Genomic DNA, 25,994 nt, shown 5'->3' on the forward strand with positions numbered 1-25,994 from the left:
CCTCTGACTCAAGAAGAAAAAAAAAATCTCTCTTTATAGCCATGTTATATTGTCTCGATTCTCCAGCAAGTAAACATTCATAATTGAATAAATCTGTGGCTGGGAAGTGTAAGGCTTTTATAGGAGAGTGTTGACCTGTTTATTAGACGCTGGTTCACAGCTGTTAGCAACTGATCAAATGAAGACTCGTCAAGTGCTCTGTTCTCTCGAAGTGCCCGCAGCTGGGGGTTCACATCTCTGGTTCTTCTCTTTTCTTCCTGCAAATAACTGCTTTAAAACTTAGAGAAATGGTGTGGGCATTTCCTGGTGTCTGCTCTTAGCATCCTCCATGCCAGTCGACCCTAGGAAGATCTGCTGAGTCTCACACACCACCACTAAATAGAGTAAAAACAGCTTATATGACTATATAAAAGAGTTTTCTTTCAATGTCACTTTGAACTTTTTGATAATATCATTTGCAACAAACTATAAGCTGTAAAATTCTGGCCCTCAAAATTAATGATAAATGCTTGCTCCCATTTAGCAATTTAGCACAGTACTCAACACAGAAGCTCCACCTGTGTGTGCCTCTGCAAGCCCAGCAGTACAGGACTTGGAGCTAAGTACAATGCACTTTGATTTGCTTCAAAATAAAATTTAATGGTATTTTTTCTAAAAAATTAAATAAACAGAAGCCTATGGGTCTTTTACTGATATTATATAAGCCTTCTAGTAACTATGTGTGTGTATGTCTACATGTGATATGTGAACATGCTTCTTCATACATGCCCATGTATGTACTTTAGAGATTAAAGGTAGAAATCAGGGTCTTCCTTATCACTTTTCACTAAAAACATATTTTGAAATGTGTGTGTGTTCATGAATGTGAGGGGTAGGTAGAGAGAGAAATAACATGCAAATGCTTCACACTGTGTGTGGGGAGGCAGAGGACAGCCTTTGAGTGTCCTCTGACCATGCTGAAACAAGGCATCTCTCTTTTTTGCCACCACCCGGCATACTGCAGGGTGGGTAACCCATTGTTCCATCCAAGTCTCTCCTCGCTCTGATTCCCACCTTTCCTTAGGAGGGTTGGTGTTAGAGGTGTGTGCCACCTTACCCTGCTCTTTAGGTGGGTCCTGGAGGCCACGCTTGGGTGGCAAAGGCTTGGACTCAATGAGCCAGCTCCCCACCCCCGCCCTCCATCTTCTTCAAGGGAGTTCCTCTTGCTGAACCTAAAGCTAACCATTCAACTAGACTGGCTAGCCGCTAATCCCCAGAGAAAACCCTGCCTCTGTTTTGTCAGCATTACAAGTACAGACACAGACCACAGGTTGGGGTGTTGTTGTTGTCGTGGTGGTGATGGTGGTGGGTGGTTGTTGTGGTGGTTGTGGTTGTTGTTGATGGTGGTTATTGGATGCTGGGGACCCAAACTCAGATTCTCAGACCTTACTAACTCGCCTCTTCTGTCAGCCCTTAGAAACTGATGTTTAATGAAAGAGCTTAAGTCTCCGCACATATAGGGGTGTGTGTGTGTGTGTGTGTGTGTGTGTGTATGTGTGTGTGTGTATGTGTGTATGTGTATGTGTGTATGTGTATGTGTGTGTGTATGTGTATGTGTATGTGTGTGTGTGTATGTGTATGTGTGTATGTGTATGTGTGTGTATGTGTGTGTATGTGTATGTGTGTGTATGTGTGTGTGTGTGTATGTGTATGTGTGTGTGTGTATGTGTGTGTGTGTGTGTGTGTGTGTGTGTGTGTGTGTGTGTGTGTAGCCCACCTGTCAAAACAATACATTGGGTATTTATGCATGTATATCATGTATATCAAATGTGTGTGTGTGTGTGTGTCTGTGTGTGTCTGTGTGTGTGATATGCACATAGCACACACACATGCAGAAAGGATTTTAGTGTCTGTTTAGTCTTTGGAGCAGTTGTTTTCCACAGTGTTACATTATCCTATCTTGTCAAGATAAAAGACAAGAAGAAGCCATCCTGAGGGAGAGCTGCACTCTGCTTTCATTACTGATCTGTAAATATCCAAAGGAGGAGAGCTTTTCTGACCTGGGTCCTCAGCCCATGGTCTTTGCTAGCCAGTGTAAGGTAGTGACCCCAAACCGTCTTGTATCTCACTGTAATTAAAATCCAGTCAGTACTCTCCATGCTTAAAGCTGAGATGCATACAGGCATTTTGGTATTTATAGAGGAGTTGAAATATTAGTTAATAATATTATTCCTTTTTTCTTCTCAAGACTTTGCTCCATAGCTACACATCACAAAGAGCAGCAGAGAGGGGAATGCTTGCTCCTTCGCCCCACTTTTTTATAAATATGCTAATGACCCCAGAGAAGTGTTAATGTGGGTCATTCTTTGATAAGAATAACAATTAACTTTTAGGCTGCATGGTACCATTTAGAGAGGAAACATCTTCAAGCCTGCCCTGAAAGACTCGTTTTTTTAGAGGTTAATGAGAGGGTGACTGATCCTTGTATCTTGTGTCTAATAGCCCTTTTTTTTTTTTTTTTGAGGGGAAAAAGAGTTCTATTTCTTATTGATATAATATACATCTCTTTGTGGTTTTTTTTTTCTTTCTTTTTCTTTTTCTTAAACCTTTTCTACAGTCAGAGAATGGATTCATGGAACTATGACTGAAATAATTAATACAAACACTAGCGCCATCCAGGAGAGGCTTCATACAACATAGACACCAACAGCATGTTTCCTCTAAGCCCACGGTATGCTAAGTAACACCTGACTGATCCAGCCCCAGAGCCACATGACACCTTAGGTTTGCACTAAGGAATGCTGTTAAGGGACACTCCAACAGATAAACTATAGGTGGGTGGATGGATGGATGGATGGATGGATGGATGGATGGATGGATAGATGGATGGATGGCTAGATAGATAGACAGATATAGATAGATGATGATTGATAGATAGATAGATAGATAGATAGATAGATAGATAGACAGATAGATGATAGATAGATAATAGACAGATGTTGATAGATAGATAGATAGATAGATAGATAGATAGATGATAGATAGATAATAGACAGATGTTGATTGATAGATAGATAGATAGATAGATAGATAGATGATAGATAGATAATAGACAGATGTTGATTGATAGATAGATAGATAGATAGATGATAGATAGATAATAGACAGATGTTGATTGATAGATAGATGATAGATAGATAATAGACAGATGTTGATTGATAGATAGATGATAGATAGATAATAGACAGATGTTGATTGATAGATAGATGATAGATAGATAATAGACAGATGTTGATTGATAGATAGATAGATAGATGGATAGATGATAGATGAGAGATACAAGATAGATAGTTGGGTAAATAGAAAGATGATGATAATAGATAAATATAAAGATGTGTTATTATTCCAGTGATGTCACTATTTGCAAGCTTATTTCACCACCTCTGGCTGCTGGTAAACCCAGAGCAAAACCCCTGGGTGCTTTGCCTCTGACCTACCTGCTCTAAGGCCCCCAGATAATTGGAGCACACTATAGTTGTCTTTCTGTGGCTAGCTTCTTTCACTTAGCACTCTTTCAAGGTTCACCCATGTTGTACCCTATGTCAGAGTTCCATTATTTTTCACGTCTGAATTCCATTTATGCAGACGCCACATTTTGTTATGTATTCATTCACCAAATGAATCCACCATTTGGATTCTTCACACCTTTGGGATATTGTTAGTTAACCACAGTGAGTCAGCACCCTTGTTATCATTTATTTTCTGGTATGTGTGTGTGCCTGTGCATGTACGTATACATGTGTGTGAGTGTGTGTGTGGTTTCTCCCTTCAGTAACAACTGTTATAATTGACTGTGATGTGGTGGTTTTGATTTGCATTTGCCTGGCGATTCATAATATTGAGCGTCTTTCCCTGTCATCATGGGCTGTCTGTACGTTTTCTGTTCATGTATTTTTTTATGTTGCTGGGGTTCAGAGTTCTTCACATATACTTCGTATTCACCCTTGCTGTGTTACCGTCTCCAAATGTTCATATCTGGAGCTTGGCGCTCAGTGTGGTGTTCCTCTCAGAGTTGGGAGGAAACTGGATTATTCAGAGTGCTGCTTCAAAGGGACTTTATTGCATCCCTGAGGGCTACTGCTGAGAGCACACTGGCCCTGCAGTCCCCAACCTGTCCAGCCACATGCCTGCCATTCCCTTCAACATACACTCTTGCCATAGTGTTATGTGTAACTAGACCTTCACCAGAGCCAAGAATATGCTTGTGGCATTTTCTCAAACTCCAGAAATATGAATTAAATAGGCCTTTAAAACTGTATTACATAGTCTCTGATATTTTGTTATTTAGCAAAATAAAATGGCTAAAACAATCCCTCCTTATGTCATGATTTCCAATGCCTTCCCTGTGGCTCCATTGTCTTCTTTGATGTTCAAAAGTCTGAAATCTTTTGTTTTAGTCATTCAGATTACAACTCAATTGTTATCCCATCACTTGTATCCTCCAATTCTTCCCTCCCTCCCGTTTTCACCCTATTCCCCTCCCCTAGGTCTATGACCAAGGGGGACCTCCTCCCCCACTATATGGTTATAGGCTATCAAGTCTCATCTTGGTATCCTGCTTATTCTTTCTCTGAGTGCCACCAGGCCTCCCCAGGGGATGTGGTCAAATATGGAGCACCAGAGCTCATGTCAAAATCAGTCCCCACTCTCCACATAACTGTGGTGAATGTCCTGTCCATTGGGTAGATCAGAGTAGGGGTTCAATGTTTGCTATTGTATTGTCCTTGGTTAGTGTAATAGTTTGAGAAGAACCCCTTGGGCCCCAATCCACCTATCATGTTGTTCTTGTAGGTTTCTAGGACCTTCTGGGTCCTTCTATTTCCCCATCTCCTATATTTCTCTTACCTAGAGTCTCAGTAGGATGTCCTCACATCTATCCCAATCTCCTGGTAAGTGGAGACTTCTGTGGGACGTGTCTTTTGGGCTATTGCCCAATTATAAGTGAGTATATACCATGTGAGTCTCTGCTTCTAGGCTAACTCACTCATTATGATCATTTCTAGTCCCATCCATTTGTCCACAAATTTCAGGATTTCCTTGATTTTAATAGCTGAGTAGTATTCTATAGTGTAAATGTAGCACAGATTCTTTATCCACTCTTCAACTGAGGGGCATTTAGCCTGTTTCCAGGTTCTGGCTATTATGACTAAGGCTGCCATGAACATGGTTGAGCATATATCCTTGTTGTGTGGTGGAGCATTTTCTGGGTATATTCCAAGGAATGAAATAGCTGGGTCTTGAGGAAGCCCTATTCCCAGTTTTCTGAGAAATTGCCAGATAGATTTCCAAAGTGGTTTTACAAGTTTGCATTCCCACCAGCAAAAAAGGAGTGGTCCTCTCTCTCCACATCTTCCCAGCATGTGGTGTCACTTGAATTTTTGATCTTAGCCATTCTAATGGGTGTAAGATGGAATCTCAAAGTCGTTTTGATTGTCATTTCTCTGATGACTAAGGACGTTGAGCATTTCTTTAGGTGTTTCTCAGTCATTCAATATTCCTCTGTTGAGAATTCTGTTTAGTTCTTAGCCCCATTTCTCAATGGGGCTATTTGGTTTGGTGGTGTATAATTTCTTGAGTTGTTTATATAGTTTGGATATTAGACCTTTGTTAGATGTAGGGTTGGTGAAGATCTTTCCTAGTCTGAAGGCTGTCACTTTGTTCTGTTGACAGTGTCCTCTGCCTTACAGAAGCTTGTCAGCTTCATGAGGTCCCATTTATTAATTGTTGGCCTTAAGGCCTGGGCTGTTGGTTCTGTTCAGAAAGTTGTCTCCTGTGCCAATGTGTTCCAGGCTCTTCCCCACTTTTTCTTCTAACCAATTTAGTGTCTCTGGTTTTATGTTGAGGTCTTTAATCCACTTGGACTTGAGTTTTGTGCATGGTGACAAATATGGGTCCAATTGCATTTTTCTACATGTAGACATCCAGTTAGACCAGCACCATTTGTTGAAGATGATATCCTTTTTCCATTGAATAGATTTGGCTTTTTGTCAAAAATCGTGTGACCATGTGTGTGGATTCATTTCTGGGTCTTTGATTCGATTCCATCGATCAACCAGCCTGTTGCTATGTCAGCACCACGCTGTTTTGATTACTGTTGCTCTATAGTACAGCTTGAGATCAGGTATGGAGATTCCTCCAGAGGATCTTTTATTGTACAGGATTGTTTTAGCTATTCTGGGTTTTTTGTTTGTCCATATGAAGTTGAGAGTTGATCTTTCAGTGTCTTTTAAAAATTGTGTAGGTATTTTGATAGGGATTGCATTGAATCTGTAAATTGCTTTTGGTAAGCTGGCCATTTTTACTATGTTAATTCTACCAATCCACGAACAAGGGAGATCCCTCCATCTTCTGATGTCATGTTCAATCTCTTTCTTCAGAGATTTAAGTTTTTTTTTTTTTCAAACAAGTCCTTCACTTGCTTGGTTAGAGTTACTCCTAGATATTTTATATTGTTTGTGGCTATTATGAAGGGTGTAGTTTTCCTAATTTTTTCCTCTGCATGTTTGTCATTTGTATATAAGAAGGCTACTGACTTTTCTGAGTTAATTTTGTATCCAGCCAATTTGCTGAAGGTGTTTATCAGCTGTAGGAGTTCTCTGGTGGAATTCAAAAGTCTGAAATCTTGATAGATACAAACTCATCTGTTTTAATTGCTATAAATTTCATATTGTATGTCATTAAGCTATCCATTGGTATTTCCTACTAAGAACTTTAAGTTTTAGTGTTACTTTGTGATCCTTAATATATTTTGAGCTCATTTTTGTGGCATATGATAAAGTAAGAAACCTGCGAATATTTATTTTTCTTAATGCTAATTGTTCAAATAGAACTGTTTCCCCCATTGAAAGGTCTTAACACCTTTGTTAAAGACTGTTTGACCACATTGTGCATTGGTTGCTGTGCTGTATGTTTTATTTCAGCTGTGCACCATTCTTTGTACCAATACCACACTGTTTTGCTACAATTGTCTTGCACTAGAGTTTGAAATTAAAGCAGGAGACTTCTAACTTTGTTCTTAGCAAGATCATTTTAGCTACCTGAGACTCCTTGTCATTTGTGTGAATTTCAGAATGGCTTTCCCATTTCTGAAAGAAGCATCAGAATTTTGACAGACCATTTTGGCTCTGGAGATGTCCTGGGCTAGCAGGGACATCTTAACAGTGGTTTCCAACCCATGACATTCAGCTGTTTCTTCTCGAACTTCTTGCAGCATCATTTTGTAGGTGTCCTTGGCTGATCTCATTCTCAAGTATTTTATCCTTTCGATGCTGTGCTAAATACTATCTTTTCAGATTTGTTTGTTCTTACAGTGTAGAAGCCTAGTGGATTATTTGTGCATGTTTGATATAGTGAAACATTGATGAACTCACTGAGTAATTCTGGTGTTTACTTTTCTTTAACAAATGTGATTTTTCTTCTCTCTTTAAGGTCATGTTGTCTGAGAACACACATGGTTTTACCTCTTCCCTTTCCTTTTGGGTGTCTGTTATTTCTGTGTCTGTATAATTGCTCTGCCTACCATCCAGTGCTACAATGAATAGAAGTTGAGGCGAGCGTCTTTGCCTCCTTATGATCTTAGAAGGCCTGTTGGTCTGTCAGTGTAGAGTGGGCTGTTAGTCAGAAGTTCTTCCTATTCGCCCTAGCAATGCTAAGGCAGTATGTGTGTGTGTATATATATATATATATATATATATATATATATATATATATATATATATATATATATATATATTATATATATTCTTGTTTTGTTGAGGGCAATGAAAGACATAAAGTTTTCTTCTGTGCCTTTTCTACATCAGCTAACAACATGGCCCCACCTTCCACCTATTCTGTTGTTAGGGAAATGTTGTAGTACATTGATTAATTTTGATTTGCTAACTTCGTGAAAATGTTCATTGATGAGGTTCAGTGTTTAAGAGTGCATATTACTCTTACAGAGGACATGAGCTCTGTTCCCAGTGCCTATGGCCATGGCCCACAATGACCTGTAACCCCAGATTTGGGGGGATCATCTTCTGATCTCTATAGGCACCTGTGCTAACATGCAAGCACCCCACACAAATATACACATAATTTTAAAATGAGCTTAATCTTCTTAAACTGCAGTATGTGTGTGTGTGTGTGTGTGTGTGTGTGTGTGTGTGTGTGCGCGCGCGCGCGCGTGTGGGTGCTCACCATGTGCTTTTTTTGAAGTTACGGGGCAATTTATAAGGAATAGATTCTCTTCTTCCACTGTGGAATCTGGGTATTGAACTCAGGCTGTCAAACTTGCTCTGCAGCAAGCACTTCCATTCACTGAGCCATGTTGCCTTGTTTACTGATTTTCCATTCTCCAAATAAACCCTACTTGGTCATCAAGTGTTATTCTTTAACTATAACTTTAAATGTAGTTGCATAATAGTTTTCTGAGTTTTTTTTCAAAGTCAATATTCCTAATGGATTGGCATCTATAGTCCATTTTTATTTTAAGTGTCTTTGTCTGGTTTTATTATTAGGGTATTGTAGAACTCACAGATAATTTAGAACTTATTTCCCATTCTTCAATTTTCCTGGAAGAAGGTATTGGTATTATTATTATTATTTTTTTTTTACTAAGAATAACTAGAATTCACCAAGGATTCATATGTATGACCACAGCTATTTTTTATGGAAAAATTCTTGGTAAATTGTGTACTCTTGTTTTGAATTACAGAGTCTCTTCAGGTTTTCTATATTTTACAATTCAGTCTTGGTAAGTGTGAATTTATGGCAGTTTGCTACTGTCATCCAGTACCATAGCCTTTTAAGTGATGAATTTGGACAGGAAAGTCCCGGTGGATAGCTGTGAATTCTTGTCTTCTTTTCCTACCCTTTGGGTCCCTAAACACAGGCAGAAACTATGTCCCCTGGTTTTCTATCAAGTCATCTGTTACTGTAACTATGCTGTAGGTCTCATGGGGAAATAAGCCAATTGGTGGAGAACAAGGGACGTTCTCATTGAAATTGGGTCTTTCTGAATTAAGGCTTGGTGACTTATTACTTAGTATACAACCTCTGGACCATGCTTCAGAGTCATCCAACTACTTGGCATGGCCACTGTACTCTGGTCTAGGGACAGAGAAGTGCCTAAAAGGGGGCAATACAGGAAGCGGGAAGGAGCTGTTGAAGATTCCTTCACTATAAAGAGGAAAGATGAACAAGAGGGACGAAGTCAAGATTCATGGAGCAAAAAGGGAGCCAACCAATTTCTGTCATGAGAAGTAAAGGGGGGCCAAATAATATTATCTATATCCCCCAAATGCTGCCAGCCATTTCTGAGATACCCTCAGCAAATGCAGTTTTATAAATTCTATCTTTAAGGCCCCTACATATGGGGGGAAGCTACCCCCAAATTACACAACAGCATCAAGCCAGCTACAACAAATTTGATGTGGTGGTTTCTATAGACTCAAGTGTTTGAGTGCTAGAACTGCAGGGAGTGGCAGTATTGGGACGTGTGGCCTTGTGGGAATGAGTATAGCTTTGTTGGAGGAAGTGCATCACTAGGGGGGTAGACTTTGAGGTCTCAGATGTTCAAATCAGGCCTAGTGACAAAGAGGGTTTTTTCCCTTGCTGCCTGCAGACCCAGATGTAGACCTTTCAGCTACTACTCCAGCACCATGGCTGCCTATATGCTGCTATCTTTCCCTCTATGATGATAATGGACTCAACCTCTGAAACCATAAGCCAGCCCCAACTAAATCTTTTCCTTTGCAAGAATTGCTGTGATCATAGCGTCTCTTCATAGCAATAAAACCCAAACTAAAACAGAAGGTGGTACCAGGAGTTGGGTACTGCTGTGATAGGCCTAACCATGCTTTTATTTGGAGAAATGTAAACTTTGGGACTTTGGATTAGAAAAGCGGTTGAATGCTTTAAGCTGGGTTTAATGGGCCATCTTAGTGAGCACATAGAAGACAGTGGTGTTGAGTGTGATTTGTACTGTGAGGTTCTGGCTCAAGGAATCTTAGAGAGAAAGAATACTAGTATGTGGCCTAGAGACCATTTTTGTGATATTTTGGCAAAGTATGTGGCTACCCTCTGCCCTTGTCTAAAAAGTCTGCCTGAGGCCAAGATGAAAAGTTATATATTAACAGCTTTGGAAGACAACCTAATATTGAGTGTGTTGCTTGGCCACTAGTGGACATGATTATGCATATTTACAATGAAAAGGAACAAACTGAGCAAGTAAAAATAAGTTTGTACAGTTTGAAGAGAAAAGGAGCACCAAAAAGTAGAATGGAACTAAGTCTTGTGTTCAAGGAGATAAAAATATTAAAGAAAAGCCTGAGGTTAAATGGAAAAAAGGCAAGCTCCCACCCAGCTAAGACTTTAACTTGTAAAAAGGAATTAGGAATTAAAGGCGAGGATCAGGGTATGGTGGCACAGGCTGTTAATTCCAGCACTGGGAAAGAAAAGGTGGGTAGGTTTCAGAGTTCAAAGACAGCCTGGTCTACAGATTGAGTTTCAGGATAGCCAAGCTTAGACAATGAAGGAAACCATTGAACCTAGAAAGCTGGCAAAGATGTAATTGAACAAGGTGGCCATGCTACAGCCCCAGCAAGCAGCAAAACTTGACAGCTTTGGCCACGTGGTTCATCAAACCTCGATGAAAGGGGTTTAGAATCTTCCTCCATGGCTGAGAAAAGCTGATAAGGCATATGTCAGGGGTGTCCCGGCATGGAGGCCCAGAGAAGCCATTGTGTGAATCTGTGAAGTGAGGCCTAGATTGCCTTGGAGACCACAAGATGTTGGAGATGCCAGGTGCATGGAACACCTGCTGAGGAGAGCTGCTAACGGAGCAGAACCAGGCCAACAGAAAGAAGTGTGCTGCGGGGAAGGAAGTGTGCTGTGGGGAAGGAAGTGTGCTACGGGGAAAGAAGTGTGCTGCAGGGAAGGAAGTGTGCTGCGGGGAAGGAAGAGTGCTGCGGGGAAGGAAGTGTGCTGCAGTCAACAAAGCTGAGAGAAGCTGGAGATCTGACGATCTTCAACTTCAGTTGGAGATGCAAAGTCTGAGTAGGAGTTTGCCCTGCTGGCTTTTGGTCTTACTTTGCTCCAGTATTTCCTCACTATGCTCCATTTCCTCCCTTTTGGAATGGTAACATAATTCCTGTATCATTGATTTTATAAGGGATTACGGCTAAGAGATTGTATGAATCTCAGAAGAGATTTTGAACTTTGGACTTTTAAACAAATGTGACACTGTTATAGACTATGGGGACTTTTAAAGTTGGACTGCGTGCATATCTGCATTATGATATGGCTACAAGTTTATGGGGCCCAGGGAATGGAAGGTGGTAATTTGAATAGGATGGGCCCAGTAAGCTCATGTGTTTGAGTGCTAGGTCCAGTCCCAATTAAATGTTTTCCTTTATGAGAGTTGCTATGGTCATGATATCTCTTCACAGCAATAAAACCTAAACTAAGACACTTAATACCTAGAATCTTTTAATTTTTTGTTCTTGAGACACCAAGCCAAGGACTAATTTATTCTTGTATTTAAGTTTTTTTTTTAAATATTAACTTTATTCTCAGAATCTCACATGCTGACATTGTGCATATAAGAACTCTAGGGAAATTTATTATCTCTCATAACCCTGCAAATTATGAATGTGCTTAGCTAAATATAATATTTTATGTCCACTCACTTCATTATCTTCTCATTTTAAGCATTCTGTTTGGTTAAGTAAATGTATCCTTATTAAGAAATAATTTTCTCAGTAGAGAAAACAATTCAAGACAATGGCATCATCAAGGACTTCTGAACAGCTCTCTAGTCACTTAGAAAAGAGTGACAAATGACAATTGAAATTTTAAGAGATAAACAAATTTCTTCACAACCACAAAAGAAAAAAAAAACAGTTGAGTAAAAACATACAGCAAAATGGAAGAGTTCATCACAAAGAGCGTGAAGTGAGCAGGTGATTCCCAATAAAATCAGACTATACACTTTTTAATAAATAATGAAAAAAATAAATATCAGCTTCACAAGGCACCAGAGAAATGTGAGTTAAAACCACATGGAGAGTCTATCACTTCAGAAAACAAATAGCAACAAGTGCTGGTGAGGACATGGACAAAGAGGAGCCATTCTGTACTGCTGGTGCAAATATAAAACAAAAGAGGCATGATGGAAGCCAATCTGGAGGCTCCTCCGACAGCTGAAAGCAGGTCTTCCATATGATCCAGCTATATCACTCCTGGGCATTTACCCGGAAGACTTCAAGAAAGCATACCGCAGAGATGCTGCACGTCAGTGTTCACTGCAGCGCTGCTCACAGGAGCTGAGTCATGGACCAACCTGGGTTCCCAGCAACAGAAGAGTGAGTGAGGACAATGTGGCACATACACAATGGAATTTTTTTTTTCAGTCATAAAAAAAAAAAAATCAAAATCATGTTGTTTGAAGGAAGATGGGTGAAACTGGAGATAATTTTATGAAACAAATCCATCTCAGGAAAATAAATACCATATTTTTTTTCTCCTTTGTGGTTCATCGATTTTATATAGATATTTAAAATCCTATGTGTGTAAATATGACATAAAAGGAGAAGCCAATCTATCCTGGCAAGTATCTCTAACCTATGACCTAGGGATGCATAGCCAAGGATAGCTATGAACATGTCCTGGAACAAAATCATGTTAGTCGGACATGCCTGATAGGGTAAGAAAAGGGACTAACAGGAAAGGGACCACATACGTGGATGTGAGTAAACGCACCTATTATCTATCTTTAATGCAGAAATTCAGGGGCTGTCTTGCAATTTTGCAACCCCAATAGAGAATTCAGACAGTCATCTGCTTTGCAGAAGTGATTGCACTAAAACTTAGCTATGAGTCATGGCTTAGTTTAACTCACGCGTTAACGGTTACCATCCTCATCTGACAGGAGAGATATGCTGTCCAGATGAGCGGCACAATCGAGTTTCCATCGGCTTGGGTGATGCTTGCTGTGGCAGAATGCCTTACACCACTTCTGGGAGCCAGGTGTGCTGTGCGGGGAGCCTCCGCGATGGCTATGGGCAGCAGTGTTGCGGGGGAGTGATGGTGAGCCAGGATCTCAAATGCTGCGGTGGAGGAGAAGAGGGCGTGGTATACAGTTACCTCGCAGGTAAGGCCCCTTGTCCATCCTGTAGGATGTGGAGAGCCGATGGGCAAGGAGCAGGAGGGATTTGCCCTAGAAATATAACAAACAATTAAAATCCATATTAATAACCTCTAATGAAATAATGAGGAATATACTATGTAACCATTAAAAAATCCTTTTTTAAATGTATCTAGTCTACTTCATAAAGATACATCAAATTTATTTCTTTGGGGCTGAAGAAATGGTTCAGTTGTTAGGAGCCTAAGATTGGTTCTTAGCACCCATGCTGTGAGGTCCACAACCACCTGTAACTCTAGCATCTCGGATCAGACGCCCTCTTCTGGCCTCCATGGGCACTGCAGCCTCAGACAGGTAAACATGAACAAGCACGTAATTTTTTGAGGACATCTTTAAAAACCTTTCCTTATGAATGCCCCCCCCCAAATAAATCCAAACTCCCATATAAATGTATTTTTATAAATCAGAAGGGTATTTCTTTTTTTTTTTTTTTTGTTGTTTTGTGGGTTTTTTTTTTTTTTTTTTTTTTTTGGTTTTTTGAGACAGGGTTTCTCTGTGTATCCTTGACTGTCCTGTTCTCGCTTTGTAGACCAGGCTGGCCTTGAACTCACAGCGATTCACCTGCCTCTAGTACTAATAGTAGACAAAATAATCACAGTGAGATTGAGATATTAATATTTTACTTTTTATTCTCCTATTTTTATGTTGATAATATTATGTATTATAATACTAATATTAATATTAAAGTATTGTTTACTAATACTAACATTAACAGCAAGCATTACCACTGGATGAGTCCTTCTTACCAAGTAGGAGTGTCTGCCGTTATCTATATTACTGCCAAAATTAATCTTTATAGCTACCCACAAATAGGTAATATTTTTATATCCATATTTTGTAGCTTAGGAAAGGTGCCCAGGCCTATATTTGGTGGAAAAGCACTTACTAGTATATGGGAGGCCCTTAGTTTGATTTTTAGCACCACAACATAACAACAGCAATAATAAAATTAATGTGAAAATTGAAATGTGAGCATAAGAGGCCTACCGGAGATTCTATAGGTGCCCAGTATGGAGTTTAGGTGAACGGAGCTTATAGTTTGAAGGGATGGAGGAAAGAAGCAGAATACACAATGAATATTTATTTGTAATAAGAAAACATATTATAAGTATTAAGAAGTTCAGGAAATCCCACTTATATAATATAATGTGGTGTGTGTGCACATGTGTGTATGTGAGCATATGTGTACACGTGTGTGTGAGGGTGTATGTTGTATGAACCCCTATGTATTTATGCAGAGGTCTGGTGAGGGCATCTGTTTCCTGCTCTGTCACTTGCTCTGACCTTCAGACAGGAGCTCTCACTGGACTTGGAGCTATGCTGGCAGCCATCCCCAGCCGCACTCCAGTCCTGCCTCCCCACAGTGCAGGGTTACAGGTGTGTATGCAGCCACACTACACTTTTACCTGGGCTTCGGGGATTTGAGCACAGTTCCTTGTGCTTGTGAAGGCTCACCCACGGAGTCATCTCTTCTGTATCCAGCATCATGTTTAAATATCTGTAGCCCATAATTCCTGGCGTCCTTCACCTTGATTTATACACACCATCGGTTGCCCATCCAGATGACCCTGGCACTTTAGTGGAATTTTATTGCGGCTCACTTTTTCCCCTCTCACATTGTTGATCATAATTTCCTTTTTAAATCAGCTGGAGTTTAGAAACTTGGTTTTAAGTGCCCCAGCGCATTATTATGATGCTTCATAAAGAGGTAGGATTACTGTCAGATTTGGGAAATTTCTGCCAAGGATCTCCTTGGGATCGTGGAGTATTTCAGATTTTCTTCTCTGAGAGCACTCTGCAGCGAATAGTCTTCCTATCTGTGGAGCTGGCTGCATTAACTGTATTCAGTGGGTAGTATTAAAACAGCAGTTCTCAATCTGTGGGTCACCGCCCCTTTGGGGGTCAAACAACTCTTTTAGAGGGGTCACATATCAGATATTCTGCCTATCACATTACAATTCATAACAGCAGCAAAAATTACAGTTATGAAGTAGCAACGAAAATAATTTTAAGACTGGAGGTCAGCACAACACGAGGAACAGAATTAAAGGGTTGCGGCATTAGGAGGGTTGGGAACCACTGGTCTAAACTATAATTCTTTCCACTTGAGTCGTGTTATCTTTAATGTCACCAGACCATCTGCAAGTCAGCAAGATTTCTCATATTATGTGGACATTGATTTGAGTCCCGATACAGTGTTAGGACTTTGAGAATGATCTGAAATTCATTTCAGTGTTCCACTCGGTCTCAGAAAAAAGTTTTCATTAAACGCATATTTTCATGTTCTGCATGTGTATGCATGTGCACGTGTCCCCATGTGCAGGGATGGATTTGCACAAATACATATATGTTGAGGCCAGAAGACAATCATGGATCCCGTTCTTTAGATGCAGTCCACCTTTATCCCTGAAACAAGGGCTCTTACTGGTCTGGAACTTTCTGTATATGCTAGATTGATGGCTAGATAGCCCCAGGGGTCTGCCTGTCCTTTCTTCTTCAGTGCTGGGACTATAAGGGGGTGAGGGGGTGAGGGGGTGAGGGGGTGAGGAGGCCATTTCCACAGCTGTCTGATTAGGAGAACCTGTGTTTAGAAGGGCACAAGAGACTGGCCTCACTACTGCCTCCGCCTAAGTCGGGGTGTCAGAGAGCAGCCCCTCGCTGGCTTTTGGGGGTCCCTTCTATGAAGAAGGGTTAGTGCTGATAGAAAACATCTGTGGAGATAATTGGCTGTTAGCACCTGAACAGAAGAGTGAGGGAGTCAGGGCTGCCTGTGGGGTAGCTAAGGCAGGAATACTTCCTGTGGAGGGGGAGGCATCACAGGTGTTCATGGTTTATTTAGCAAGGCAAAGGGATGGGTATACAGTGTGGGGGTCACAAGTTCACAGGTCGAAAAATGGGGTTTGCAGGATACATTAGGCTAAGGAGACAGAAACCCGATCTTGTTAAGGTGTGGAGAATTAATATCACTGTAGACCGGTGTGGCTCCTGCTTTGGTTCCAGACTACAAGCCTGTGCTCGCTCCCATGCCCAGCTTTTCCACCTGGCCTCTGCAGATCAAACCGGAATCTTTTCTTAGGTTTTCAAGCCAAGGTTTCTGTGTAGTTGTACTGTCCTGGACTCACTTTGTAGACCAGGCTGGCCTCAAACTCACAGAGATCCACCTGTCTCTGCCTCCCTGAGTGTTGGGATTACAGGCATGCGCCACCACGCCTGGCTTCAAACTCGGATCTTGTCCTTAGAAGGCAAACACTTTACCAGCTAAGGCATCTTTTCTGCCAACTATTTCTTTCACTTTCCCCATGTTTATTCATATCTTTTTTTTTTTCAGTCTTTCCTTCATCATTCCTCATTTAGTAGTCTACGAACTCTTACCTTCTGTATCTCCCTAAATTGCAGCATCCGTGCATACTCCAGCCTTACCAGCTTTCTGTGGGACTAAGTAAAGCCCTGTAGGTTGCCCGTGAAAGCAAAACTGTTTTTCATAATAACAATCGATCTATGCATTCAAGCTTATGTCTATTTATCCATGTGTGGAGGAGCACAGGAATGTGTGCATAGCTCAGGTGTGGGGTTCAGAGGACAGTTTGGGGGAGTCAGTTCTTTTATTACGTACACCATGTAGGACACCAAAGTCAGGGCACCACGCTTCCTTTATCTACTGTGTCCCCTAGTAAGCCCCACTCTTGTGTTCTCTTGAGTGTCTCGTGGCATTTCCCAGGCACTATATAGTGACAGAGAGAAGCTGGTAGGAGAATTTAGTTGCCGTCTCTGATAATAGACCTTGAATTGGCTCACGAAAACTTGTACGAGAAAGGCATTCTTGTCAAGGATTTGGTTTTGGAAAATATATCTGTGCCTCAGAAATATATCTTTATATATTATGAGTTTGCTGTACCTTTTCAATGGATTTGTTTTCAGGATACGAGGCACACACTGCTTTAACACACACAAGCAAAGTTTGTCTTGCTTGGAGTTTGGCTTTGGATTGTTTTGTTCAGCACAGGATCTCATCCTGTAGCCCATTATGACCCTGAATCCTGATCCTCCTGCCTCAGCCTTCTAAGTGCTGGGATGGGATGGCAAGTGTGCTGCACTAGCTAGGTGTATAGGCTTTGCTTTTCTTCCTTAGTCTCCTGCCACAGCCTTTCATTCAACAAATAAGACTGTATTGAGTCTATATTCAAAAAAAAAAATCACTCTTTTAAGTGTAAAAAATTTATTAGGATTTCATTTTTCCCCCAAATCTGTATTACTTCTGGTTCATCCAGGAGCAACGTCTGTTAGGCTGTGAAAGGCTCTCCTCCTGGTCTTCCCGTTTTCAGTTTTTGCTGGTGTGCCTTAATTGTGAAAACGAATGAGTTAGTTCCTCGCTCGGCCTTGGTCATTCTCCTCTCTAAGGCCCCGCCCACTCACCCAGCAGTCTAATGCGTGCACATTTTCAAAACTAAGTCATCACTGCATTGAGTGGGTGCAGAAGGCTAAGTCTGGGTTATACCCCTGTATTAGAATCCTGCACCCTGAGTGAGGTCTCACGCAAAGCAGCTTGACTCACTGGGAAAGTGATGACCATGTAAGAGCGCATGCCCTGGCTTATGAGTGATGTGTCATCTATACAAGGAAATGGAGGGAGCCAGCCTGAGCCAGCCCAGTGGCAGAAAATGTGAGGAAGGAAAGAGATGATGGAGCCCTGGTGCCAGAAGGAAAAACAGGGTAAAGGTGGCTGTCCTCCAGGACAGATTCTTAACCTTCTAGAGAATCCTTTCCTAGTTATAAACTCTTCTTTTCAATTAAAGTGCATCAAAATGACACTCGCACATATTTGTGGATACATGAACACACACACATGCACACACACAAGCACACATGCAAACTGCCTGCCATCTTTACACCCTTGAAGTCCACCCAGAGGCCAAGATTCAAAACCACCATCTTTTACTAAAATATGATCATGATGATAGCTAACTAGTCAAATATTTCTTTTTTCTAAAGAATTTTTCATATATATATATATATATATTGCACCTGTTTGCAAATGCCTACAGAGACCATAAGAGACCCTAGAGCTGGGGTCAAGGGTAGTTGTGAACCTCCGGATTTGGGTGCTAAGAACTAAATTTGAGTCCTCTTCAAGAACAGTACCTTAACCGCTGAGTCCTCTCTTGACCACCGAGTCCTCTCACCAGCACCCAGTGAGGCCTTTCTTAAACTGTGATATTCCTCAACTCCTATGCAGCAAGACCGACATGGTTCTGTAGCACTGCCTGTATGGCTAACTCTGGTAGTCACGGTGGAGGAGGCAGAAGCTCAGTGCTTGTAAAATAAAGGAGAAAAATCTCTTTATTACTTTGACCTTCAGACACATGAAAGACGGGCAAGTTCTGTGCCCCCTCTCTCCTCCTCTTCTGTCTCTCCTTCCGGTCTCATCGGATGCTCACGTCTGCTCTCAAACCAGCCACTCTCCATACCCGCTGGACAAGGCTGGGATCTTCCAACACGGTTCCAAAGCCTGGCCTCTCTCACCGCCTGGCATTGTGAGCCTGGCTCGTAAAACATCTCTTTATGTACTTTATTACTTAAACTCTTTTATTTGCCTGCAGGAGCCCTTTAACAAAATCACATTGAATTGACTTTCTCACACCAAATCAAATCTCCCTGGTCCCAGTTCAGTTGTCTTTGTCAATATGTATTTTATAAATGGAGTGAATTAACAGATGCTGCCGGAGCAGAAGTGCTGGGGTAGCGTTTATGTTTTTTAGTGCTCTCTCTGGGCAGATGAGATGTGTGGGATAGTTATACAGGTATCCTGGGACGAAAGTCATTCCCGCGGATATGTATTCTTAACCGTTTTCTCCGGATATATTTTAAATCTCTTTATTACACATTTTCCCCTTAGTGTTTTGCGTATATGGTTTTATCACGTCTGCTGTTAATCTTGGCTTGGACTTGATGTAGCCCTTCACATTAAAAGACAAAATTAAAACCCTCTCTATCACTAGGAGAGAACAGAGATTTTCTGTGAGCCGAGAACAAGAAGATTATGTTTCTTTCTATATATTATATATCAGGTCCATGCTGTCTTTGCTAAGAATGATCCTGAAATTATTTCATAGCAGGATTCTGGGTTTACATGCCCTAGACTCTGCCTTGAGGAAAATTAATGAAAACCACCAGAAAAAAATGAATATTTTCTTTTAAGTTAGAATTTTCAAGTTTTGTAGAAAAGGTGGGGTGGGGTGTGTAGTTACAGAGATCCATGGTACAAGAGATAACTGAAAAAGATTTTTCCCAAAATGTCTCCAGACAACCATGAGAGTCTTTTTTAAAATACAGTATATACATGTTCTAAAATATATGGCAGCGGTTTTAGGGGGGCAGGGGCTGTCTTCCTTAGTTTTGTGGTGGTGGCCATATCGCCATCTACTGGTGATCACAGCATGATTTTTTTTTTTTTTTTTTTACACTGTCCCTAATTTTCTAAGTTTGTTTTGAGGATACTAATTATAAAACCTGTTTCTTTTCTCATCTATGCCTGAACTAAAGAACGCCTTGTCCCAGAATATTATGGTCCCTAGTAAATCCCAGAGTTTAATACGCATTTCTTTGCCAGGACTGATTTTCACTACGTTACTATTTTTAGCTCACATGAATAGTATATATTTCTTAGTTGTCTTTGGGGAAATGAAGCACATTTTATAGACTTAAACAATTTGCAAATCACTAGACAGATGTGTTAATAAATATTTCCTCATTAGTCCCGGACATTAAATAAATGTTGGCGGTGCACTTGTACGATTGCAAGCATCTGGTTCTCTTCTCCATCATCTGCAATAGAATAGAAGTGGCCCATCGAGTGTCTACGCGATGCCAAAGACTGTGCACACTAGTGGACCTGAGATACAAGCGTTTACCCATGTGCTTCTTGGTAATATCTGTGTCTCATTCAAAGACACTCTCCACATTCATGCATGAAGAGCCTTTGGAAGAATGGATCAAGCCATCAATAATGCATGGCCTATTTTGTTTTTCTTTGGGCACGTTTAAAGTTGTGACTTCTGTGTGTCAAAGTTCAAAAGTCAAGTGCTGTGTGTGATAAATTAGGCAGGGGTCAAAGGTTGTTGCCATGCCTTTCAGAAGCTGGTCTGTGTCTGGATTTGCAGCTCATTCATGCTGAAGTGATGCACCATGGGTATTACTACCAGGCCCCGCTCTGCAACATCTGCTCTCCCTAAGTGAGTTAGTGCACGTCAGACATCTTTATGTCAGAATATCACAGTGATGGATGCAGTCTTCAGAAAATGCTGCATAAAAATCTGGTGTGCCGTTCTGGCCATTAAGTGAAATTACTATTTAAATTAATGGCACTGTCATGGTTTATCTGTGCAAAGAATGAACGCTGATTAGAGTATTAAATAATTAGCAATTTATCACACTGGAACAAGGTTGATAATAATTAAAGAAGTAATGGTTTACCAAGGAAACTAGAAAGAGAGTCACTTCTTGTTATGTGAGGGAAATCTTGCCTGAAAATTCAGAAAAGCCAAGATGAAGCCCTTTGTTAAAGAACGCATCTTTTTTTTTTTCCTCCTGTCATATAAAAACAGTTCATTATCAAAATTTTAGTTGACCTGTCAAAAGTCCCTCAGAGCGATGAAATGACTGATTAGGAGTTTCGAATTAGGTCACTGTCTGCATTCTGATTTCATACTTAAAGCATGGTGAAACCATGCAGTCATTTGAGGGTGGAGGGGAAGAGTGCATTCTTCCCCTAGAAGGCCAGTTTTCAGATCTCTATTGCTCTTTAAAATGGAAACACAAATAGCTACTAGAGAAAAAATTGACAGTCAAGAATCCAAGGTTGTATTTAAATATCTGATCCAAAGGCAGAAGAAAAATAATACCCAAATAATATAAAACTTAAGCCTGTGGTTCACATATATATGTATATATATATATATATAGGCAATTTGCATGACTATACTGGTCTTTACCCACATAATTAAGACTCGTTCCACAATGAGAACCCTGCTATGCATATTTATTATAGAAAACATGCCCTGGGAAGGTTAATAAAAATTATTAATATCATAGTTTACTTTCAATTTCTTTGAAGAGTTGTCACACTTAGGTTAGCATGATACATCAAAACTCTGTAATGACCAGAGCCTATTATCAGTCATATATGCAATTTTTAAATATTTAAATTTTTTTGAAGCATAAACAGCAGTATGGCGGTTCTTCAGAGCCTGACTAAAAGGTGTCTTTCGATAAGAGATCCACTGTACTGAACTCGACTGAATGATTAAAAAAAAAAAAAAAAAAAAAAGCTTTGAAAACTCTTTGGTCTGTTATTAAGGGTTCTGTTCCTGATGTGGGTGTTTGTACAGGACCAGATTAAACAATTCAGGACCCCAGAACACTTGGAATTTGAAGTTCTTTGAGATATCAGTCAGGACTAATAATAAACAAACAGAACTCTAATTAAAATGAATCATTCATCAGCTTGCACGCTGAACGGGCAGATGCCGGTTCTAATAAGACAGCATGGTGACATGCCATCCCGACACCTTCATTTCTGGCGTAATCCGACTCCAGAGTAATGTTTATTTAGCTAGTGCCTTTATGTCTAAATTGATGCGAGGTTTCTTCTGTGGCAATAAATGGTAGGTAATTGGTCAGTGGGAGAAAAATCTGCTGGTCCTCCAGGTATGTATGTCTGTCTTCTGATGTGGGAAGCGGTGAGCCTCCCTGGACGGCTGGGGAAACCGGCCTTACAACCAATGCCATCCGCAGGAGCAGAGCTGCAGGCGACTAGGGACAACCATTGCTGGCTGCAGTGCTGCTGTTTTCCAGTGACCACAACTGTGCTCCACAAGTGTGTGTGTGTGTGTGTGTGTGTGTGTGTGTGTGTGTGTGATGTGCTATGGTGTAGTATATGTTGTGGGGAGTTGTGATGTGGATATGTGTGTAGGTGCATATGTGTGTGGCTGTGTGCGTGTTTGTGTGTGTGCTTACATACCTTGTGCATGTGTGCATATGTGTGCATATATGTACGTGCATGTGTGTGTGTGCCTATGTTCTATGTGGGGAGGAATGTATGGTTTGTGTGGTGTGTGGAAGGTGTGTGTGTGTGTGTGTAGGTGTGTATGTGTGCATATTTGTGTGTGTTTGTGGTATGGTATGTGTGCTGTGGTGTGTGCTGTGATATGTACTGTGTTTTAATTAGTTTGTTGAGAATTTTGCACAGCAGATTCTGATCATGTTTGCCCCTTCCTTTCCCCCCTCCCCAAATTCTTCCAGATCTCCCCTACCCACCCAGTTTGTAGGGCTTTTGTTGTTGTTTTGGTTTGGTTTTGGGTTTGGGGTTTTGGTTTGTTTTTATCTTTTTAAACCCATCAAGGCCAATTTGTCCTTCCTAATCATATTCATGGATGTCTGGCCTTCTCCTGGAGACTGAGCGTCTTACCAGGAATCACACTCTTAGAACAGACCTGACCCCACCGCCCCCAGCAACTAACAGTTTCCATTAGCTCCTCGGCCAGTGGAGCGACTTCCTGCCTGAGTGTGCAGAGGTGGTTGTGATGACACAACGAGTTAGCCCTGTGATTCACTGCCAGCTGTGTTGAGAAGACAGTGTTTCCTGTAGCCACCCCCAGCCTCTTGAATCTTTCTACCCTCATTGCACAATGGTTGCTGAGCCTTGAAAGGGTGACATGTGGTACATCTTCCATTTAGGGATGAGCATTCCATGACCTCCTAATTGTGGTTGCAGTGTTACCCTCCCCCTGCCCATGATGTAAGTTATTAAAGAGACAGCTGACGAAGACTTTGACTAGTTGCTGTTGTCAGCCTCTTAGATATGGTCTCATGTGTGTACTCGAGAACCCCAAGACGGTCTTACACTTACCATTGCACTGAAGATAACTGAGTACTTTTGATCTCTCTGCCTCCACCTCCCTAATGTTGGCATCACAGTATACCCACATCCTGTTTATGAGGTACATACTAGAGACCAAACATAGGCAAGTGCTCTACCAACTGAGCTACCTCTATCCTTGGCCTGGTTGTACAAACACAGTAACTCTGGGAGAGTGGAAGACTATGGCTGTTTCAGATATCTCAAGAGGTGACAGCACAAGACACAGATAGGCAGGGGCTTGCGCAGCTCTTACCAAGGATTGCTCATGGAGATATCACTACATTCCCACTCTCCTTGGGAATCTCTAGAGCTTTCTCTCTAGAACCTTTTAGTCTAGCTAACCTGCTTGTGCAACATGGTCTTATCATCACAAAAGGGGCAGGCAGTGTTGACAGAAACCCCATCTTTTTTTAATGGAGCGCGGGCAAGCTGGTCCAGCTGAATAATTTCTGAACAGTTCCTCTTGTGTGTTCTTTTCCTAACGAGTGCCTGGCGCTCTTGGTAAGAAGGACCCTCATCACACATCTAAATCACCTTGGTGGGGAAATGTTACCTCTACTGTGCCTTCTTCGCTGAAACTGCCCAAGTCTGACATTTTTATGCCGAGCTTTACGGCTGCCTCAGTTCTCTTCCTTTTTTTTTATTTGATATTCATATATAACATTTTATTGTTGCAGGAATGCTGTGTTGTGGGCAGGATTATGTGAATATGTCAGATACCATATGCTGCTCAGCTTCCAGTGGAGAGTCTAAAGCACATGTTAAAAAGAATGGCCCAGTGCCAGTAAAATGCTGCGACACTGAACTTATTCCAGAGAGCCAGCAATGCTGTAATGGAGTTGGATATAACCCTTTGAAATATGTTTGTTCTGATGAGATTTCAACTGGAATGGCGATAAAGGTAATTGATAGAAAGGCTCTTGGAGGTGCCACTTTGGCGATGGAAAGGGAAACACATTGTCCATAACTATTTTTCTAAAATAGGAATATAAAAACGCGTGTGTGCATTATTCATTTTTTGCATTCTATCCATATTACTACAGAATGGGTTTGTCATGATTGATGCTAGTGCAATGGATTCCAAAGGAATCCCTAATGATTAGCTGTTCCCGAAGAAGCTTTACTCAACACTTCAGATGAGTGGAGGACTGGAAGTGTGTGCTCCCAGACCAAGCACTGTCCTCCCTGACCCCTGCAGAGCATCCTTCACAACCCTGGGTGCTGGGGCTGCCAATTGTGGTGATTCATCTCAGTTGTCAACCTGGTGTGATTTAGAATTACCTGGGCTCACCTTCTGGGTGTGTCTGGAGGAAATGACTGAGAGTTGAACATTCACTCTGGGGTCGGCAGCGCTTCCGCGGGATGGGCAGAGCCAGTGAGCTGAGGACCAGCCAGCCGTCATCCTTTTCCTCACTTAAGACATGTGCTCGTTATCTTACTTCTAAACAAGCCTCCACGTGGACTCGCTGCGTTTCACAGGAAGTCTGGTTGTGTCCATAGCTTTGGAGACTGACCTCACAGCCTTGTGCATGCAGACAAGCATTCGCTCTATCAAGGAGCTGCACCCCAGTCTTACATGGTGTTGGGGCAAGCACCCCCCTTCAGCCTGGAGTTCACCACCTTCCTTCTGGGGAGTAAAGAGGTTTCATTCATATGATAACTTACTGTTTCATCTATCTTAGTTGGTCCTGATCTTCTTTAATCTATCTTTTAGTATTTTCCTTCTGGCTGTTCCTTATCCACTGCTTAACTCTTCTTTTATTACCGCAACAATGTATTGTCTTAGATGTGTCTTTCAACTTCTCTATTAATTAAAAAAAAAATTAGATCTATTCTGTCTTAAGGGCCTTTGGGGTTGGGGAGTGGTGACTATCTTTATAATTCTGATGGGATTGGCATGGTTGCATTTGTCAGTTTGCTCTGGTTTTGAACAGTATTGTTTGCTTCTTTAGCACAGCTTTGACTCCTCTTGGTTTACTCTTGCTTGCCCTAAGCCTCTTCATCTTTACTGTGTTATAATTGCTTCTTTCATCAGAGGCTATGTGTAGGCTGGCTGTCAGTGGGAAGCATGGCAGGGCAGTCACCTGACAGGGAGCCTGCTTGTCGGGGAGTCACATGATGAAGAAATCTAAGTATCCCAGGACTCCACACAGGCTGGGAGTGTGTTGGCCTAGGTGCCAGTTGTGCAGAAACAGCGAGAACACACAGGTGTGCTCCTGCTGTGCACCCTGCAGGTTTACTTTCCCCTTTCACTATTTTATATCTGGGTCCTGACTTTGTTCTTCCAGTGTGCCCTCTCTGCTCCCCTCAGTCTCACTAGCTCCTCTTCAGCTGCCTCACTCCAGCATGCACTGCCAGCTGCAGCCAGTAACAGCACGCATTGCTGACATCCTGTCTTAGGACCCATCCTTGGAGTCATCAAGGGCCACAGGTTCCTGTTTTCTTGTGCTATACCAGATATCTCTATCTATACAATCTCCAGTCTCTGTCTCTGTGTCTGTCTCTCTCTCTCTCTGTTTCTGTGTCTGTCTCTCTCTCTCTGTTTCTGTGTCTGTCTGTGTCTCTCTGTCTCTGTGTCTGTCTCTCTCTCTGTCTCTGTCTCTGTGTCCGTCTCTCTCTTTCTGTTTCTGTGTCTGTCTCTCTCTTTCTGTTTCTGTGTCTGTCTGTCTCTCTCTGTCTCTGTGTCTGTCTCTCTCTCTCTCTCTCTCTCTCTCTCTTTCTCTCTCTCTCTCTCTCTGTCTGTGTGTCTGTCTCTCTGTCTGTGTGTCTGTCCCCCACCTCATTTACTAACCCTGCCTAACTACTAAGCCAACCACATATTTTAGAGCTGTGTTGCTTAAATAGACTCTGCTA

General features: G+C 41.5%; 1 protein-coding gene across 1 annotated transcript in view; it reads left to right on the plus strand.

The window, feature by feature from the left end:
* Nucleotides 1–25,994, plus strand: part of Ush2a (usherin) — a 696,795-nt gene that overhangs the window by 518,254 nt on the left and 152,547 nt on the right. The window contains exons 49-50 of the mRNA XM_051148119.1: nt 12,950–13,171; nt 23,819–24,042. Coding sequence (XP_051004076.1) covers nt 12,950–13,171; nt 23,819–24,042 — 446 coding nt within the window. The remainder of the gene's footprint in view (nt 1–12,949; nt 13,172–23,818; nt 24,043–25,994) is intronic.

Source organism: Acomys russatus, chromosome 6 (genome assembly GCF_903995435.1).
Source record: "Acomys russatus chromosome 6, mAcoRus1.1, whole genome shotgun sequence".
Classification (NCBI taxonomy): domain Eukaryota; kingdom Metazoa; phylum Chordata; class Mammalia; order Rodentia; family Muridae; genus Acomys; species Acomys russatus.